Raw genomic sequence first — 20,916 nt, 5'->3', positions numbered from 1 at the left:
ACCTACAACTACAACCCAAAATCAAATCTACTACTAGTATCTTCGATTTCATCGTCGTACATACATACATACCCAGCCACCCCTAATAACTAATGTACTCCTAATACTTGCCAAAATATCAATACACTCTCTACTACTCTCTCGCTAGCCACACTCTAATTCACTATCCAACAATCAACCAACTTATAAAAATTCAGCCCACTTTCATTTAATTCTCTCTCAATTACAATTACTTCCTCTCATCATCATCATCGCCTTCTCCGTCCACAATTCCAACCTTATTAGCAGCATACATGTTCTCTTCCACCTCTCTCCTTCTCTACTCTTAAGCATATTCTTTGTTTGTTTCTCTGTTTCTGCATCATTTTTTATAATCTCAAACTGTAACATAATTTCAAACTGTGATAACAAAGAATGGTGTGGTTCAAAGATGATGGTATGGTGTATAAGCCACTGGAAGAACTCGATTTTAGTCCTACCAGCAATGAAACGTACATTAAATCGCATGTCAAAGGTTATTATATCATCACCCACGAAATTTTAAGCAATTTCTTTATCTTCCAATTTTTCTGTTTTGCTTCATATTTTTGTTAAATCGGAGTTTGTGGAATATGTTTTTGGGTTGTTTTTCAAACTTTTGTTTGTGTTTAAAATGAGTAGTTCTGTTAGAAAATTGATCTTTTGAGTCCAGAGATATCTTCATGTCACAAGTTTTAAAATTTCAGTTTTCCATGTTTGTGTGCAGTTAGTTGTAATATCTTGGTTCTTCAAACTAACCAAAACATTTAGTCAGAATGTATTTTAACAGAACCGGGACAAATGTAGCAATTGTCCGTCAGTACTACAACTGATAGCCGTGAAACCTTGGTAATTTTGTACCTTGTTAACCTTAAACGCATCCATTTATTGAGCCTCCATTATTGATGGAAGGGTCAGACTCGTTATTGGTGCCGAAATTTCTAAAGATGATCCAAATCAGATGGATGCAGTCCTTTTTTCCCAACCAAACAGCCATTTTAGTCTCGGAGCCGGGAAAATGAGGAAGAAAAAAAAATGTACCCTACAGTAAAAGTTTATCTAGTGTCCTGCAATATTAAGGCATTTTCTACTCATCCACTAGCAGGCACGGATCCCAATTGACAGCCGTGATGATAAGTAGCGCAGTTCTCTTTGCTTTGATTTCGTCAGAATTTTGATTTCTATCTGGATAGAAATTACACAGAATGGAGCTGACAACTATGTTTGACCTGGACTGATTCAGATATTTTTCTTGCCAACACCTGTTTACATTATCTCAAACTTGAAAGCTTTGTGGGTGAGAGTTATGGATATCTATTGACTTTGAAAACTTTCTTTGTTTATGTAGCTCCTCGTATGACTGGGATTATCATTAAGATCTTTACATGGCTTTTGGAAATAAGGGGTTTTGGTTCTTCTGTCTTGTATATATTGAAGAGAGACAACCTTATTCACAAGGTACTGATTTCTTCATTTTGTGTAAAATTTGTTAGTTCAAACTTAGCCAGTCTGTGTTTCATCTATTTGATTGTCATCTCCATTAGCTTAAAGTCGTATCCATAGTTTAGCAGTAGAGCGAATTTGAATCAAGCTTTTGAAGCTTAAAGAATACAGATATGGCTTTACAGTCAAGTCAAATCAAGTACCTATTGTCGAATTAGGCCATCTTTCCATTACATGATTGATGTGTTCGGCCGTCACATGTGCATTGCGTGATTATTTTTTGATAATCACATAAATATTGTTCCTTATGCTTTATTGACTTGAAATAAAGATCAAATCAAGTATAGCACAATATGCTTACATGTTTCTGTAAGTTTTGCAGCTTGTCTCTTTCGCAAAGTTGAAGGAGCCACCTGCATTTGTACCCTCTTATCCTTGGAACGGTGTGTATATAGCAACACTTTAAGGAGTGTCTAATTTCATGGTTAGTAAGTGGTATTATTCTGCTATCTGATTTAAGGTAATCATGACAGATCTCAATGAGCAAGAAGTAAAGTCGATCCGACCTGATTTATCCCCTCTTCAGCAAGTTGAAGAAACCATGGACTGCTTTCCTTCATGGGAAAAGGCAATACTAAACTCTGAATGTAGTTTTCGGCGTTGGACTATTCAAGATTATTCAAGGTCTTACGCTTCAGGAGAAACAACTCCTCTAACGGTAAATCATTTTCAACTATGAATATCATTATCCATCCACTGAGACCATCATATTTTCAGTGTGATTATTTACGTAATCTTTAGTTGGATAAATGAAATAATTGTGTACCTTCTGGGGAGATTAAGTACTTGATCGTGTAGGTAGCCAAGCGTCTTCTTGCTGTTATTCAAGAATCTTCTATGCCCCCCTTACGAATGTCATTCTTTATCAACTACAATGCTGAGGATATTCTAAAGCAAGCTACTGAGTCAACTCTTCGGTATCAAAACGGTATTAAATCATTACTCTTGTATACATATATAAGTCAGCTATATGTCCTATTTCATTTTGGAATAGTACTGTTGGTATATTCGTTCTCATTGTTCGTTTATCTTCAAGATTCTCATTCCTTTTGTATGCAACCAGGTAAACCATTGTCAATTCTGGATGGCGTACCAATTGCAGTTAAAGATGAAATAGACTGCTTGCCATATCCAACTACGGGTACTTTACTTAGGATTCAAAATATCTTGCATGGTTTATCTAACTTGGTTTCCTGCTACGAGTTACATATACAGTTTTTCGATCTACCTTATCCACTTCTTACAACGATGATGATTCTGTAGGAGGTACCAAATGGATGCACAAAATTAGACCATGTATAGAGGATGCATGTTGTGTGAAGCACCTAAGATCATGTGGTGCCATAATTATTGGAAAAAGCAACATGCACGAGCTTGGTGTTGGAACAAGTGGCATCAATCCCCATTATGGGTAAGGCAGTCACTGTCAGGTTTAAAATCTAGTACAAAATGATAGCTGGTTCTGAGTAGAAATAAGTTCAAAAAGACATAATGCATTTTCGATCATGTCCACTCCAGGGCTGCTAGGAATCCTTATGATATCAATAAGATCTCCGGTGGTTCTTCTAGCGGATCTGCCACACTGGTCTCTGCAGGATTGTGTCCAGTTGCACTTGGTGTTGATGGAGGAGGTATTTACAAGCACCATTAGTCTTCAAATGAGCTTACCATTTATTATTTTCCTTTATAAAAATAATTGCACAAATTTTGCATTTTTTTTGTTTGAAAGAAGTCGTACAACTCTCTGATGTTGTGACCTCTGTTTAGGTTCTGTCCGTATGCCTGCTGCTCTTTGTGGTGTTGTTGGTTTCAAACCAGGATTCGGCCGTGTGTCTCATTCAGGGTAAATAAGTTTTATGGGCAAGATCTCATTTCAAACATTCAGTTTTTTTCTGTCTTAAAAATACTTGTTACTTTTTCGATCCTACATACTGTATTCCTCATTTTCTCTTCAGTGTTCTTCCTCTGAACTATACAGTAGGAATGGTTGGTGTATTGGCAGCCACAGTTGAAGACGCATTTATTGTTAGTATTTCATTCTTTTTCTTTGAGATTTATCATTCATTTTCACGATTGCTTGGGTTTTTCCTTCATAGCCGCAGTTCAAGCTATGTAGATAATATTACGCTTATTCAGTTATGCAGCTATAAGCAGCAACAGTCTGTCAGATCACCCCGTTTCTTTACAGGTGACATATTTAATTTTCATTTTCATTCATTCACTCATTATCTGAAAAAGTACCAGTATCACGAGTCAGGTGTTTCAACGAAACGCCAAACTTGAAAGAGAACATACCCGGCGGTTTACTAACTCCGCTTTTATCTTTTCAGCCTAAAGTAGATTTCCCACTTTTGAAGTTTACGAACTCAATTTCTAATATCAAAATGGCGAAGTATGGGGAGGTAAGTAGTCCATATCTTCAAGATTCTTGCCATGACATTTTATTTTATTCAAAAAACTTGACACATGCTTCATTCTTTTCCTTATTTCGTGTTGCTCAGTGGTTTAATGATTGCAAAGATGAAATAAAAAACTGCTGCTATGATGCCCTGGACTTGCTTAGCAAGACTTACGGGTGGAAGGTATTATCCTACATAACTTGCTCTCTAACTTCAATAATTGACCAGTAATGTGGTGACAAACATCAATACTTTTCTAATCTATCCTAGCCTTCTTCATGTGCAAGACTGTGGAGACAACCATACCCGAAATTGAAGCGATGCGTCTCGCACACTATATAACAATTGGTTGTGAATGTAATGCTTCACTGAACTCTCATTCAGAGAAGATGTATGTTACATCTCCCTTCCGACATGATAACATTTACTTCATAAATAACTAAGAATTATGACTAACATAAGAAACTTGTGTTAAGCAGTAAGCGTTCAGAGTTAGGTTGGGACGCAAGGGTAGCACTTACTGTATATGCCTCATTTAGCAGCGGAGAGTATTTGAATGCCCAGCGAGTTAGGTATCTTTTGCACCCTCATCCTATTGCATTTCCATATAAATGCACTTAAATTTTCTTGTGCTTTACAACATAAAATGCTAGCAGTCTTTACATTTTAGACATAATGAATAATCTTTCATTAACAACGATCAGCATTCTAAGATATCTGTTTTTACACTTCACCTTTTTTCCGGCCGTACGCCTTGTAATATACTCCTTCTCAATTATCTGTAGAAATCGTCATATGCAAATTTATGCGAAGATCTTTAAGTCTGCCGATGTAATTGTCACGCCTACAACAGGGTATATCCTTGAACTTCCATTGCATTATACCTCTGCAAGTTTTCTAACTCCCAAAATTGCCCCCCCTTTCAGCTTGCTTACTTAGGTAGATTTCTGGAATTTCTTACAGATTTATTCTGCTCTTAACAGTGTCACAGCATATCCAATTACAAAAACTGCTATAAAATATGGCGAGTTTGACTACCATAACGGAGGTATGACAATTTAATTCTCAAGGGTCTGAACTTGGACATGTTTTGCCTACATTTTTTAAAATAAAGTCATGTAAAAATTGAACCATGTATTGTTGCTGCAGCTGCACTTGTACGGTATCAAATACTGGGGAACTTTCTTGGACTGCCTGCGGTGACAGTTCCGGTACGCACAAATCTGTTAACTTTCTTGGACGGCCTTCGTGTAACACAAACATTTGTTTTGCTGTCCAACCATATCCTGCTTCCTTTACTTAATTTTACATGGCTACGTACATTTTTATAGGTCGGATATGACAAATTTGGGATGCCAATTGGTTTGCAATTCATTGGGAGACCACATTCTGAAGCGACTTTAATCCATATAGCTTTCGCGATGCAGGTAGACAATTATATTTTAAATGTTTTGTAATATATTTTCCTCGCATCATGCTAACTACTTAGTTCATTTTACTGCTGCTCAACTAACCGAGGGTTTTTCCTTCTGGTGTCAGAGTTTGTGCATCTCAAGCTACAGAAAACCACAGGTTTTCTATGATTTGCTTGGTAAAGATGCAGTACGAGGACCAACAATAATGGAAGGACATCAAAACATGCTTATGATGCCTTCAACTTGATTTACTTGGTTATGCAATTCAATCAGTGTAAAGAGAGAACTTATACTTTGGTTAGTCTTTGGCGTTTGCAGCATTGGTGGCTTATATATAATTCCTACGCCATATCTAGCTGGTTAGTACACAGGAATAAGTACTTGAAATTTTGAATTTCTAAAAACTTCACACGGCACTTTTGTTATTTCATTCTTCAACTGGCAGTTTTTCTTGTCCTTCAGAGTTTAGACATCGATAAAAAAAATATTGATCCATTATCCTCGACTGTTTGTGCTATGAATTGAGGTTTTAACCAAAGAGGAGAAGAGATTTAGCAACATTTTCTGGATTAAATGGCTATATAACATCAGAAGGGCTTGCTAGATGTTTAGGCAGAGTAACTCGCTCAGGCTGGCTATTGAAGTTGTTTTCTATTCCAGTTCATTCCCATTTAAAAAGCTATTCATGACAGAATACTTTTGATAATTAAAGCCAAGGAAGAGCTACATTGTGAATTCTTTTTACAATGCAGCGAATGTTCAATGTAACATTAGCAAAATTTGTCTCGTGTCGCAATATCTACTATCACTCGTATGATCCGAAATCTGCAGCAGAAAATGTGCTTCTGAGTTCTGACTGTGCAAGTGTAAGTGGATCCCCTTTGAAGCCCATCGGTTATCACAAATTATTTTTTTCTTAACTGAACTCAAAGTTCAGTTGATTCGCAAAAAAATACTTTTAACCGAACTCCTTATATTAGAACAATACAAGTCCATAAGTTCGGTTCGTTCGCAAAATTATTAAGTTTTCTTTGTAACCGAACTCTACCTATAAGCCCAGTTCGGTTGATTCGCAAAATATGTTGAAGTTTGCGAACCAACCAAACTTCTAACACTAGGTTACTTTTAACCTGAAGTTCGGTTGGGAACTTGGTTGCATTGAAGTTTGCGAACTAACCGAACACACAAGATGTACTCAAATAAATTGTCAAGTTCAAAGTTCGGTTACCTACCATTTTATCCTAGGTAACCGAACATTGCACTGTACGACCAAAACCTCCATTAACGAGCGAGTTCGGTAACCTGCGTGTTTGGAAAACGTAACCGAACTACACTTTCAGGTGTGTTCGGTTACATGTTCTTGACATATGGTAACCGAACTACACTTTCAGATGTGTTCGGTTACATGTTGTTGACATATGGTTAACCGAACTGGCCCAAATTTACATAAAAATTTTCATTTTTTTGAAAGTTTGGAGCAATTCAACCAACATTATCTAAGTTTGAAGCATACCTGGGTACCCAAATACCCTTCCTCCGGTTGTGGTTGGTAAAATCCATCGTTTTTCATGTTTTCCTTCTTCATCTTCTCTAACTTTACTCTCTCAATAATTCTACTTCTTTAAAAAAAACTCATCTGATTTTTTAATCTCACTAATTATCTTTAACTTAATCATCTCACTAATCATTACACTAATTATTATAAAACTAGCTAATCATCACCCAAAATTAATCATGAGGGTAATTTAGGTATTAATATAAATATCTAGATAAGGGGTGACCTAGATTTACTTCTAATGTCTTTACCCAAAATAAAACCATGGTCCCCCAAGAAAAATCATGGTCCCCAAAAAATCGTTCAAGTGGAATTGGATCCCCTTTGAAACCTAGACTTATAAGCCCATTAGTGTTAATGAAGTCTGCCCCCTTGTTTTTCTTGGTAACTTCGTTGAAGTATCCCATTAAAAAGCCAAGATAAGAGCAACTGACTAACAAAATTACATATTTTCCCATTTATCCCTTACAGTGGGACTGGCAAACACATAAAATGAATGGAAAAACCTTCAAATAAAAGGGTTTTTCCATAGCGTCTTAGGTTGAGCCTAGCATCTCAATCTGAGGCAATCGTCTTAGCTTGCGCCGGTAGGCTTCTTATGGGCCAACGCGTGGCTCATATAGAGACGAGCATCCTTTTTTGATCTGTCAACGATTACTTTCATCCAACGTCTCTAATTGAACGACTCCAAAACACACGTTCTCCACCTTCTACACCCATATTCTAATAATTTCACCCCAATCTTAATCTTTTAATCTCAAACTTCTAAAAACTCCAGAATCTTCATTTTTCAATCTCAAACACCTCATTAATTTCAACTCAATCTTAGAAAAGAAAAAAAAACTCTCCCAAAAATGGCAACCCCATAGGAAACATAAGATACTTCATCATAAAGAGTTCGCGGTCCAAAGTTTAATCTGGATGAAGATAAAGCTATTTGCAGAGGTTACACAACATTTATGCTTGATCCAATCAATGGTGTTCAACAGCCACATCACACACTTCGAGGAAACATTTTTATACAATTTTATCAGGAAACCAGAATCCAAAAAAACGTGACGCTTCCAGGTTGTCAAGTCGTTTTGGTACAATTAGCAAAAACCTGAATAATTGGGTTTTGATGATGCAAATGAACTGACAAAGAGGAAGCGGTGATACTGACGTTGTTGTGGTAAGTTGCATTTCAAATTGTTTACTTGGATTTGAAATCTTTTATCAATTTGTTGTAATAGCTAATTTATATATTGGTAAAACTGCAGCAAAGGAAAACTTGAGAGGAATTGCAAAGAACAAGAAGTTCGAAATTCAAGCACGAAGCATGCTTCCACATCCTCAGAAAGCTGCACCGATATAACCTGATATGTTGGATGGATAGGTTGTGCCAAATGAATCCCCTTACGAGACCGTTGGATCCCAACATGGTTCTCAAGGTTCTCCTTATTATTCACCAGAAACAAACTCAAACCCTCCCTCCAATACTAGTGGATCAGTACATGGTAATTCTAATTTGAATGTTAATAAAACTGCTGATAGATGGGATGAAGTGGCTGTGAAAAAAGCAAAAAAAAAAAAAAAAAACTCAGAAAAGAAGCACAATCATTAATTTCAGAATTTCAGCTTCAAGTTTTTTTTTTTTTTTTGAAAAACATGAAAATAATGATATTGTTAAAATAGTTGAGCGGAATAAAACATTTATAGAAATAAAGAAAGGTCGTAAGGCAATTGAAATGAATATTTTTTAATGCACACATGAGAGGAATACTGAGAATGGACACGCAAAGATGAATAGAGCACAACTGAAATTCTGGCAAGAAGAATTTGATGAAATTCAAGCACAGAAGGCACAACAACGCCCAACACCAACTGACGTTGGTTATGTTAGAGCATTGCTTGGTTGAACCCACCAAGCGTTGGTATGTCAAGGTTGGTTGTCATATTTTAGTATCAAAACTCATAAGTCGCTTGATTAGATTACTAGAGTAAACTTCGTTAGGTTAGACTAGGAAGTCTATAAATGTTGAGACATACAAGTATTACTCTGAAGACCTGAAGATTCCGAAGATGTATCGACAACGACGATAACATCATCCTTCCACTTGAGGTTAGTAATACATGACTTGACGTGTTTCTATTTCTATACCGTAAGCTTTCAAGTCATTTCTAATTGAAAACATACATGCGAAGTTATGTATGTGAAATTCTAGTATAATAGACTTGATCATTATACTGTGATCAAAGTGTCAAGGAACAATATATCAATAGTGCTTTATATTGGTATATTGAATTACGAAGTGTAATGTTTATCTTTTGAACTTCATAATTGCGACATCGACATAATCTTTGTAACTTGTTACTAGATTGCGTCGCGAACATAGGTTTGATTTCATACCTAGAAAACTATGTTTAAGTACATGAGTTTAAGGATGTAAATGTAAGAACTTGTTTCGTACTCGAGAGGAAATCAAAAGGATTGATGGTCCGTTTTTCATTGAAGATCTTAAGTATAGACAAATTCTAACCTATATAGGGAATCAAGGTAGAACCGATCCTAACTTATGTTGGGAGTCAAGGTAGAACCAATCTTAACTTGCTTGAGGTATCATGGTAGAACCGGTCCCAATAGGCAAAATCGATTTCTGTAAGTCATGTACACTTTAGGGTTTGTGTGATTTGGAGATTGGGTTTGAAAAATAGGAAAGTTCAAGATGTCGACATAGTAAGTAATTTGAATACATGCTGGAATCTTATTTCTTAATTGTTCAAAAATATTCCTTGATACTCAAGCTGAGTTCCCAAGCCGAAATAGTAGATTTTTTTTTTTGAGATTTTCGAAATTAATGTGTTTTATTTTACCAGCAATCAGAACATATCTCTGAAAATATCTATTATTTAAGTGCTAGATAATATTGAGTTTTCTATGAAGATTTTGGTTATACAGTTGGATATTGGTGTGAATTTATAAAATCGAATTTAGGTGCTTTATTGCATATCTTTAGAATATCTTCGGTTATGGAAATTCCTTGGTGTCCAAACTAACTTGGTCTATAAATAATGAAGTTTGTTCTTCTTACAAACTTATCCTGAGCCAGGAAAACTTCATCTTTGTTGTTTCTGGTGTAGCTGACTAATAGTATTCTCGTAATACTATCTTAGAGACGAGAGTAACTTAATTAGGAGAAATTTCTTACTTCCGCTAGTTTAAAGAATTCTTTGGGATCAAGAAGCGTCTACTAGTACCCTTGTTGGGAAACTAGCATCGTATTGTTATTTTAGTTTTTGATTATTGATTTGATTGACTAACGGTAGTTATATCTTGATTTGCACCTAGTTTGATTATTCTGGAGAGCCTTCTCTTCTGACATAAGGTCACTCAAATTAGATCAAGAGTTTAACATTGACTTGTGATCATCCATTCTTAATAGACTCCGTTCTGTGTGTAATCGATCATAAGTCAGGAATCAAGTTTGTTATTGTGCAAGTACAAAAGACTATATATTGAAGATAAAAAGATTTTTCTTGTTGGTTATGTATCTTCGTGATTTGCTTTGTGCACAAACTTGATCGTCTAGGATCCGACTATATATAATTTATCTTTTGATACTACTATTAGAGCACTGCTCGGTCGAACTCGCAAGCATTGCTATCTCAAGATTGTTTGTCAAGTTTAGTGATCAAAACTATAATCTTGATTTCTAGTCTATTTATAGCGATGTCTCACACTAGGATAGATTGTGTAGTTGAGCTTTGGACTTCACGATATTCATCAATTGAAGACGAAAAACTACTAAGGAGAGCTTGCGGAACTTCATCAACAAAAGGTATGTGGAGACTGAAACTCATCTATCACTCGGAAAGTCTGTTTCTACTCTATCTCTTATTTGAGACAAATGTCGTATAACTATATAGTTTTTGATTTATACACATTTGATATTTCGAGCTGAGTTTAACTCGCTTACTGTTAGGTCCGGACTAGTGTATAAAAATGATGCGATGGAAACGCGGGCCTACAGTAATACCGCAAGTGCACGGTCGTCAGTTGTAGCTCGTGCAAGTACGGGTCGATCCACAGAGATCGGGTGTGTTTTAGAGAGTGTTTCTAGCTAATTGGGTTCCTAAGTTTGCTTTGGGCTTAGAAGCCCTTTGGAAGTGTTGGGCTTAATGTACTACTGGGTTTGAATACCCTTTGAATGGATTGGGCTTAGTGGGTTTGTTAAACATAAAATGAACTGAGCTTGGGCTCAGTTATATTTAAAGTGCAAATGGGCTTTGGTTTTGGGAAACTGGTTTGAGCCTTGGGCTCAACAGTTCAATTTGATTTGGGCTTGGTTTTTGAAAGTTGGGCTCTGTTTCAGTGAGCTGATTTGAGCTTTGGGCTCAGCAGTTCAACTATGAGTTGGGCTTAACAGAGAACTAGGCTTTGGCCTTGGTCTTACAGTTGGTCTAGACCTTGGGCTTCTGTTTTAGTAAAGAATCTGGGCCTTTGGGAGTGATTTGGACTTGGCTTGGCAACTGCATGGGAAATGCACAACAGGAGCAGGTGCACAGCAGGGATTGCAGCAGCAGCTTCAGCAGCAGCACTAGCAGGGGAAGCAACAGCAGGAGCAAGGGCTGCAGCAGTTGCAGGGCAGGAGAGGAAGCAAAGCAGCACAAGTGCTGCAGTAGAAGAGAAAGGCAGCTGCAGCTTGACAGCAGCAGTTGCAGAAATGCAGCAGCAGCAAAAGTGACAGAAAAAGAACTGCACAGCAGCACAAGAGCTGCAGCAGCAATTGTAGCAAATAGAAGAAATGCAGCAGGAGCAAAAGTAAGCAGTGAAAATGCAAAACAGAAAATGCATGTAAACCAAACAAATGAAAGAAAACAAGACTAACAGTTGAAAATGGATTTATGGATGGGAACTAGGGGTTGAATTCACTCTAATTTTTACTGTGTATTTTCCTATAGGAAGTTAAACACAACTATGGTATTATTTCCAAAGCACTAATTGTCTTTCTACAGCACAACTAGTCAAGGGATTATGACTTCAGCTTGAGTTGCAGCTTATCAGCAGCTCATGAACCTAACTACAAAGCATACTTGGCATACATTGTGAAAGTGAGGTGATGATGAGCTAAGTTCAGTATTGTCCTAAACTTGTTTAGCCTTCTAGAACAATGTGATCAATGTACTACACAATAAGACAATAGAGCTTCATCTAGTCCCTAGCAAGGTGATTTAGAACATGACAATATTATACTAAACATAGCATTCACAGTGACACAACAATGAGTCTAACTAACAACAGGAGCATCACACATTAACATTAACAGTGCATTAACAAGAACACATTTAACAGTAACAAGAGAGTCTAACATGAACACACACAAACAAACATTTAACAATGGCAAACTAACATGACAACAAATGCAACTAAGGGTGAAAATGCAACTAACAGTTGAAACTGAAATTTAACAGGACAATTAACAGTGCAAGAACAATTGAAATTAGGCTAACCCAAATTGGGTGGAAACTTGGCTAGTCCAAGAACAAGTTTTAACATCTCATACACATCCCCTTTTATACCCAAATTAGCAAATTAGGGTTTACACCCATTTTCCCCAAAAACAATCAATACACAGTACAATTAGGGTTTAAATTATTACCCAAAATTTAGCTTCCTCTGCTCGACCCATGCTTCTTGATGTTTCTCTGATACGAATTCAGTTCCCATCAACCTAGTTCTCTCATGTCAAAACCCTAACAGTGGGTAGGGTTAATGAAATGGGTGAAATAGGATGATGGGTTTTGTTGTCGGGTGATGGAGATGGTAGTGGTGTTGTCAGGTGTTTGTGGTGGTGGTGGAGCTCGAGGTCTGGTGGTGGCAGGGAAGTTGCAGGCGGTATGGTGGTTCTGCAACTGATTTTGGGAGAAGGGGAGGGTGGTCGACTGATTTGGGAAGAGGGGGGCGTTTGGTAGAGGTGTAGGGTGTTTGGTACTGTAGTGTTGAGCGGTTGCAGCGAGGGATGATGTTTCGCGATCTGGTCCGTAGGATGTGACGATGGTAGGTGGATCGGACGGTGATGCGGAGGCAAGCGAGGAGCGACCGTCGGATGAAGGGATACAACGAAGTTAACGGCTCTAGATGGGGTTAGGTGTTGTAGTGTAAGGCGGGGATATCAAACTTTGATGAACAGCAAGGGAGCAACCGTTGGATTCAGCTACCATCTAATCTGAAGGCTTGGAATTTCAGCGCTGTGGTGCTTGGCAGAGACATCAGATTTTGATGCTCAGCAAGGAGCGACCGTCGGATGCTTCTGAGAAATGATCTGATGGCTGAGGTCGGAGGCGCTTTTGTGTGTAGAAAATGAGGTTGTGCGCACCATTCTTCGCGGCTTCCTTGCGTAATTTCTCCCGGCTTTTCACTACTTTTCTGCTCTTTTCGCTCCGCGACTCATCCGAACTTTATTTATTACCTAAAAATGCAAAATTAATTAATAAAAATATTTATTCTTGAAAACAATGAAAATACAGAATATGGGATAAAATGTAGAATTAACGCACAAAAGATGAGTTAAATGCCAAGAATAATATATAGAAATATGCACTTTTTAGCACTCATCAAATACCCCCAAACCTGAATTTTACTTGTCCTCAAGTAAAACAAAACTAAGGAAATCCTACCTATACCACTGTCGCTGGTCTCTCGAATGCATTTAGCGTATGCACTAAGCCTTTTAAACCACTAAGTGTCCCTAGTGGACGAGTTGAAGTCTCGTGAAGGTTTACCAGAGGTGTGCCTACAAAACCTAAGGACAAAATATAAGCTCATATTCCATCAAACGTGACATGTGCAAAACAGTTTAAGCTCACAGCAAAATGGAGATGTCAATCTAGCTATCAAGGCACAATCCTAGCACTGATAACAAATAAGGACATGTGATAAGAGTGTAAAGTGTATCTACACATGTGTAAAGAAAGATCTGAAGTTATGACTACTAATCACCAAGAGATAGTTTCTCAGGCTAAGAACTGAGGTCGAAATCTAGCTAGCTGTCCGGACTTTACGAGAATTGTGAATGAGTTGGAGGTATTTCACAATTTCTCGCGTTGTACATCAATGGCATACACCCTCCTTGCTTATTACAATGAAACAACAAAAGATGACTATTTACATGACTCTTATTTACATTGACCTCTTTTATTTTTGGAACAAGAGATGATGGAATTGATAAATACTTGATTTTTTTTTTTTTTTTTTTTTTTTTTTTTTTTTTTTTTTTTTTTTTTTCTGAATATACATCGTTTTTTTTTTTTTTTTTTTTTTTTTTTTTTTTTTTTTTTTTTTTTTTTAACAAGGAAACACTTTTGATACATAACAAAAGAAACAAAAATTACATGACACTTTGCAAGAGGTAGCCCTTTTTGATGCACCCAGTTAAATTCGATGGTTGTCTTTCTTAATGTAACCTCCACCTTCTATCCCAACCAACCAAAGAACAAGCTAGTCAAGTTTCGTTCAGTATTCTAAAGTGATTGGCAATCGTAACTTCCTATCCAACACCTTGAAGATCGAGGCCATACATGTATTGGTAGATCGTGCGCGTGCAAATTTCTTATCACTATGTGAATTGTGCTAGAATCAGGGTGCCTAAATATCTAGACTAAGACTCCTAATAAAAATACATATTTGCACAAGAGTCAACATTTCAAGGTAAATGAGCTCCATTTTTTATGATTTTTCATTTTTTTAATTTTTTATGGAATTTTTGAATTTTTTCAAAAAGATGGAGTTTTGTTTTCAATTATAGCAAATTATCATGACATCTACTCTATACCCCCAAACCTAAACTAAACATTGTCCTCAATGTTTCAAAATATGGAAAGAATTAAAATGCAACATATGGAAAGGGACATGCTGAGTAGAGTAAAAGGAGAGAGAATACCCGATTTCGGCGAAAGCAGAATTAAAACTCCGTTATTCAAGGCAAAAATCCAACATATTTTAGCCGAGATCATATTGGATTAGAAAAATATATACAAAAGGAACAAAAGTTTTTAAAATATTTTATCTACTGGATTATATACAAAAAATTCACCATACACTAACAATCTAAAGAGTTGAGGATCAACCCAAAAGACGAAGTGTAGACATTTCAACAGCTTCACACAATAATAACAGGAAAGAAACGCAAGTGAAACTGTGAAACAAAATGAGCTACCCCCAAACCTGGATTTTACAGAAGATATAATTTTGAAAACAAAATCGTGCAGTTTTGGGGGTTCATCATGCACAAGGTCTAGCTCAAAATGAACTGTGCTAGGGACGGGCAAACATGCTATTTCCAACTGTGGTTCCTCAAATGTATTATATTTGGAAGCAAAATAGTCCAAGAGGACTTGGGAAGCACACAGTTCCAAACCTAGGTTGGGCATTCTCAGAGAAATTGGTTTTATAATATTGGTACAAACCAAATCTAGGTTGGGTGGAAGGCCATCAGATTGTGACTTAGGTAGAAGAATAGGCATATCATTATCAATCAAATCAAAATCTTCTAACTCATCTACACATGTCACATCATGCTCACAATCATCACTCACATTGGCAAGTTCACACTTAGAATCATCAACATCATCAACAGATTCATTCTCATGCATCGGCAAATCAGGAGAAATATCACAATGTGACCTAGGTAGAGAATCAGACACATCAAATATATTTTCATGCATATTAGTGTCTACAGAAGATTCAACTATTCCTATGTCATGCTCATCTTCACAGAATAATTGTACGAATCCCATGTCAATATCAAAATCATATGAATTACAATGAGTATTAGAAAAAACAACATTCATGAAGGTCGAGGGCGAGAAGCCATATGTTATTGAACCAACAGGTTCCACAATATTTTCATGTTCTTCTAACATCATCATAATCATCATAATCATCATCATGGTAGCATGCATATTGGTCCTCATTAAAAGTGGTGGTGTCGTTAGTCGATTCATGTTCCTCTAAATTAGGTTCATATTCAACATTATTTATATGAATGGGACTAGACACTTCATTAGGGACAACATACATTTCCTCATGAATTTCCTCCTTTTGTAGGTGAAGCAAAATCTGATCTAAATATGCCTGAATTCGTGATGTAGATCTATCGAAGTTTTGCTCACTAAGTCTGAAAGCTTCTGTGGTGGAGTCTAAATTCATGGGAGTACAAAATTCTTCATGTTCAAATTGTGGTGATTGGTACATGTGTGCATGGTCATTAGGGTTTATAAAAGATTGATCGCAACCCTCAAAGGATTGATTATGGTCCCAATGACTACCATTCTCACAATTTATGGGCATTTCATACCTTGGATTTTCTCTAGATTGCCTAAAATTATGCAAAATATGACAATTCTCAACAGGGTGGTCTAAACTACCACATGCGGACATGCATAGATTTCAGGTTGCCTAAGAAAATTAGATGTGACAGATTCCTCATGTGATTGCATTTCTAAAGCTGTGATTCGAGCTTCTATTTGATCCATAAGTGATGATTGTGTGAGTGAGGCACTAGCAAAATGTTCATTTTCACGTTGCGATGAATGATGCATGTATGAATAGTCATTAGGGTTCATGTATTGCGGCTCGGGACTTTGAAAATGTCCATAATAATTCCTATGACTATTGACATCATGGTCTGGAGGTTCATAACGTGGCATAGCCCATAAGCAAGTTCTCTAAGATTTTATTTCCATCCCCAGGAGCAGACCAATATCCAGACATGATTGGCTCAAAAGCTAAGTAACTATGTTACAAAGCTCAGAATTTGGTTTTTAAAGGGTTTGGATTTTTGGGAAAAATTTGGTTTTTAAAGGGTTTGGATTTTTGGGAAAAATTTGGTTTTGGTGGGAGACATTTGAAAATTTGGTTTAAAATGGGAGTAAAAATAAAAATTTGGTTTAAGATGGGAGCAAGTAAAAATTTGGTTTTAAAATTGGGAGCAAAGTAGAAATTTTTTTTTTTTTTTTTTTTTTTTTTTAAAGAAAAATAAAATTAAAAAAATAAAATTTGGTTTTTGAATGGGAGCAAGCCCACTGTGCAAGCCTCTAATGAAATGGAAGGAAGGCTGCGGCCCACAATCGGTTATCAGCTGGGTTTAAACCCAGAGTCCAAAATACAAGTCCAATGGAAAAATTTAAACAAGCCCACACAAAAAAACAAGCCCACAAATTAAACAACAAGCCCAAATAAATTATTACAAACCCAAAATAGAAAAATAAAAAGCCCAAAAAATTGGGTTAATTATTACAAGCCCACAATAAAAAATTGGAAGCCCACAGGTTGGGTTCTCTCAATGAATGGGTTTAGGCTTACCTTTTTAGCACAGCCCAGCTGCTCTGATATTGTTGCAAAAACCCAGTTGGGTTTTGGTTCTTTTCCTTGGTGGCGTCCCAGCAGAGGAAAAACAGGTTCAGAATCAGCAGGTCCAATAGCAAATGAAATGAAGCAGATGCAGATGCAAATGCTATGAAATGAAATACAAAATAGCTAAAAAAACACAGATAAAACACAGCACCAATCCCCGGCAACGGCGCCAAAAACTTGTTAGGTCCGGAAGTGTATAAAATGATGCGATGGAAACGCGGGCCTACAGTAATACCGCAAGTGCACGGTCGTCAGTTGTAGCTCGTGCAAGTACGGGTCGATCCACAGAGATCGGGTGTGTTTCGGAAGAGTGTTTTAGCTAATTGGGTTCCTAGATTTGCTTTGGGCTTAGAAGCCCTTTGGAAGTGTTGGGCTTAATGTACTATGGGTTTGAATGCCCTTTGAATGGATTGGGCTTAGTGGGTTTGTTAAACATAAAATGAACTGAGCTTGGGCTCAGTTATATTTAAAGTGCAAATGGGCTTTGGTTTTGGGAAACTGGTTTGAGCCTTGGGCTCAACAGTTCAATTTGATTTGGGCTTGGTTTTTGAAAGTTGGGCTCTGTTTCAGTGAGCTGATTTGAGCTTTGGGCTCAGCAGTTCAACTATGAGTTGGGCTTAACAGAGAACTAGGCTTTGGCCTTGGTCTTACAGTTGGTCTAGACCTTGGGCTTCTGTTTTAGTAAAGAATCTGGGCCTTTGGGAGTGATTTGGACTTGGCTTGGCAACTGCATGGGAAATGCACAACAGGAGCAGGTGCACAGCAGGGATTGCAGCAGCAGCTTCAGCAGCAGCACTAGCAGGGGAAGCAACAGCAGGAGCAAGGGCTGCAGCAGTTGCAGGGCAGGAGAGGAAGCAAAGCAGCACAAGTGCTGCAGTAGAAGAGAAAGGCAGCTGCAGCTTGACAGCAGCAGTTGCAGAAATGCAGCAGCAGCAAAAGTGACAGAAAAAGAACTGCACAGCAGCACAAGAGCTGCAGCAGCAATTGTAGCAAATAGAAGAAATGCAGCAGGAGCAAAAGTAAGCAGTGAAAATGCAAAACAGAAAATGCATGTAAACCAAACAAATGAAAGAAAACAAGACTAACAGTTGAAAATGGATTTATGGATGGGAACTAGGGGTTGAATTCACTCTAATTTTTACTGTGTATTTTCCTATAGGAAGTTAAACACAACTATGGTATTATTTCCAAAGCACTAATTGTCTTTCTACAGCACAACTAGTCAAGGGATTATGACTTCAGCTTGAGTTGCAGCTTATCAGCAGCTCATGAACCTAACTACAAAGCATACTTGGCATACATTGTGAAAGTGAGGTGATGATGAGCTAAGTTCAGTATTGTCCTAAACTTGTTTAGCCTTCTAGAACAATGTGATCAATGTACTACACAATAAGACAATAGAGCTTCATCTAGTCCCTAGCAAGGTGATTTAGAACATGACAAATATTATACTAAACATAGCATTCACAGTGACACAACAATGAGTCTAACTAACAACAGGAGCATCACACATTAACATTAACAGTGCATTAACAAGAACACATTTAACAGTAACAAGAGAGTCTAACATGAACACACACAAACAAACATTTAACAATGGCAAACTAACATGACAACAAATGCAACTAAGGGTGAAAATGCAACTAACAGTTGAAACTGAAATTTAACAGGACAATTAACAGTGCAAGAACAATTGAAATTAGGCTAACCCAAATTGGGTGGAAACTTGGCTAGTCCAAGAACAAGTTTTAACATCTCATACACATCCCCTTTTATACCCAAATTAGCAAATTAGGGTTTACACCCATTTTCCCCAAAAACAATCAATACACAGTACAATTAGGGTTTAAATTATTACCCAAAATTTAGCTTCCTCTGCTCGACCCATGCTTCTTGATGTTTCTCTGATACGAATTCAGTTCCCATCAACCTAGTTCTCTCATGTCAAAACCCTAACAGTGGGTAGGGTTAATGAAATGGGTGAAATAGGATGATGGGTTTTGTTGTCGGGTGATGGAGATGGTAGTGGTGTTGTCAGGTGTTTGTGGTGGTGGTGGAGCTCGAGGTCTGGTGGTGGCAGGGAAGTTGCAGGCGGTATGGTGGTTCTGCAACTGATTTTGGGAGAAGGGGAGGGTGGTCGACTGATTTGGGAAGAGGGGGGCGTTTGGTAGAGGTGTAGGGTGTTTGGTACTGTAGTGTTGAGCGGTTGCAGCGAGGGATGATGTTTCGCGATCTGGTCCGTAGGATGTGACGATGGTAGGTGGATCGGACGGTGATGCGGAGGCAAGCGAGGAGCGACCGTCGGATGAAGGGATACAACGAAGTTAACGGCTCTAGATGGGGTTAGGTGTTAGTGTAAGGCGGGGATATCAAACTTTGATGAACAGCAAGGGAGCAACCGTTGGATTCAGCTACCATCTAATCTGAAGGCTTGGAATTTCAGCGCTGTGGTGCTTGGCAGAGACATCAGATTTTGATGCTCAGCAAGGAGCGACCGTCGGATGCTTCTGAGAAATGATCTGATGGCTGAGGTCGGAGGCGCTTTTGTGTGTAGAAAATGAGGTTGTGCGCACCATTCTTCGCGGCTTCCTTGCGTAATTTCTCCCGGCTTTTCACTACTTTTCTGCTCTTTTCGCTCCGCGACTCATCCGAACTTTATTTATTACCTAAAAATGCAAAATTAATTAATAAAAATATCTTCTTGAAAACATGAAAAACAGAATATGGTAAATGTAGAATTACGCACAAAGATGAGTTAAATCCAAGAATAATATATAGAATATGCACTTTTTAGCACTCATCACTTACATATTTCTCGAAATATGTGTTGGTAAGCTTTCGCTTTAACCAAGTTCATCTGATATTCTTGACGAAAGTCAAAAGATGATCATGTGAAAATCGCCAGGTAACATCTTATATGATTTGTGTGAGACAGTCATTTGATGTAGACTCGGAATGTTTCATATTGATCATTCGATCACTTGAAAATTACTTGGAAGCTAATAGTTTGTGTGAGACAGCTATTGTGTCCCTAAAAATGTTTCAATAATTGAAATGGAGTTTAGAACACCTAACCTTAATTGGATTATAGACATAGTATGCGTACTTGCTGAAAAAGTGGGGGTACAACAACCACACACAATATTTCTCTTAACAATCTGTATGGACAAACTCCAATATACTTTTTAGAGAATCAACTAGACAGTCAGACTCAATCTAGATAAAAAGTATATCAAAGAGTTTATATCTCAATCTCTCGATTTGATATATACTCAAGAAAATAGAAATCTGCGAGTCTTTATCAAATACTAGAGAGATAACTTGGATGGTACCAAAGACCAATATCCAAGTGTCAATCAATTTAAATCAACAACCAAAAGGTCAGATATTCTAATTGATTGAACAACGCACAACCTGTGATATTTCAATTATATAACAAAATATAATGCGGAAAAGAAATAACACAGACACCAGAATTTTGTTAACGAGGAAACCGCAAATGCAGAAAAACCCCGGGACCTAGTCCAGATTGAACACACACTGTATTAAGCCGATACAGACACTAGCCTACCCCAAACTAACTTCGGTCTGGACTGTAGTTGAACCCCAATCAATCTCATACTGATCCAAGGT

General features: G+C 37.5%; 1 protein-coding gene across 1 annotated transcript; it reads left to right on the top strand.

Annotated features, from left to right (window-relative positions):
- Nucleotides 1–114: 114 nt before the first annotated feature.
- LOC113359585 (fatty acid amide hydrolase-like) lies at nt 115–5,895 on the top strand. Its single transcript, XM_026603195.1, has 20 exons — nt 115–514; nt 1,367–1,476; nt 1,844–1,904; nt 1,995–2,179; nt 2,320–2,449; nt 2,585–2,662; nt 2,785–2,932; nt 3,040–3,152; nt 3,289–3,364; nt 3,477–3,546; nt 3,638–3,709; nt 3,852–3,923; nt 4,023–4,103; nt 4,208–4,311; nt 4,400–4,492; nt 4,706–4,774; nt 4,904–4,968; nt 5,070–5,131; nt 5,252–5,347; nt 5,460–5,895. The coding sequence occupies exons 1-20, from the start codon at nt 415–417 to the stop codon at nt 5,580–5,582; spliced, it is 1,908 nt and encodes a 635-aa protein (XP_026458980.1). The 5' UTR covers nt 115–414; the 3' UTR covers nt 5,583–5,895.
- The last annotated feature ends 15,021 nt before the right edge of the window (nt 5,896–20,916 follow it).

This window comes from Papaver somniferum, chromosome 3 (assembly GCF_003573695.1).
Source record: "Papaver somniferum cultivar HN1 chromosome 3, ASM357369v1, whole genome shotgun sequence".
Lineage (NCBI taxonomy): Eukaryota > Viridiplantae > Streptophyta > Magnoliopsida > Ranunculales > Papaveraceae > Papaver > Papaver somniferum.
The sequence above is the reverse complement of the archived record's forward strand: the minus strand, read 5'-3'. Positions and strand labels throughout refer to the sequence as shown.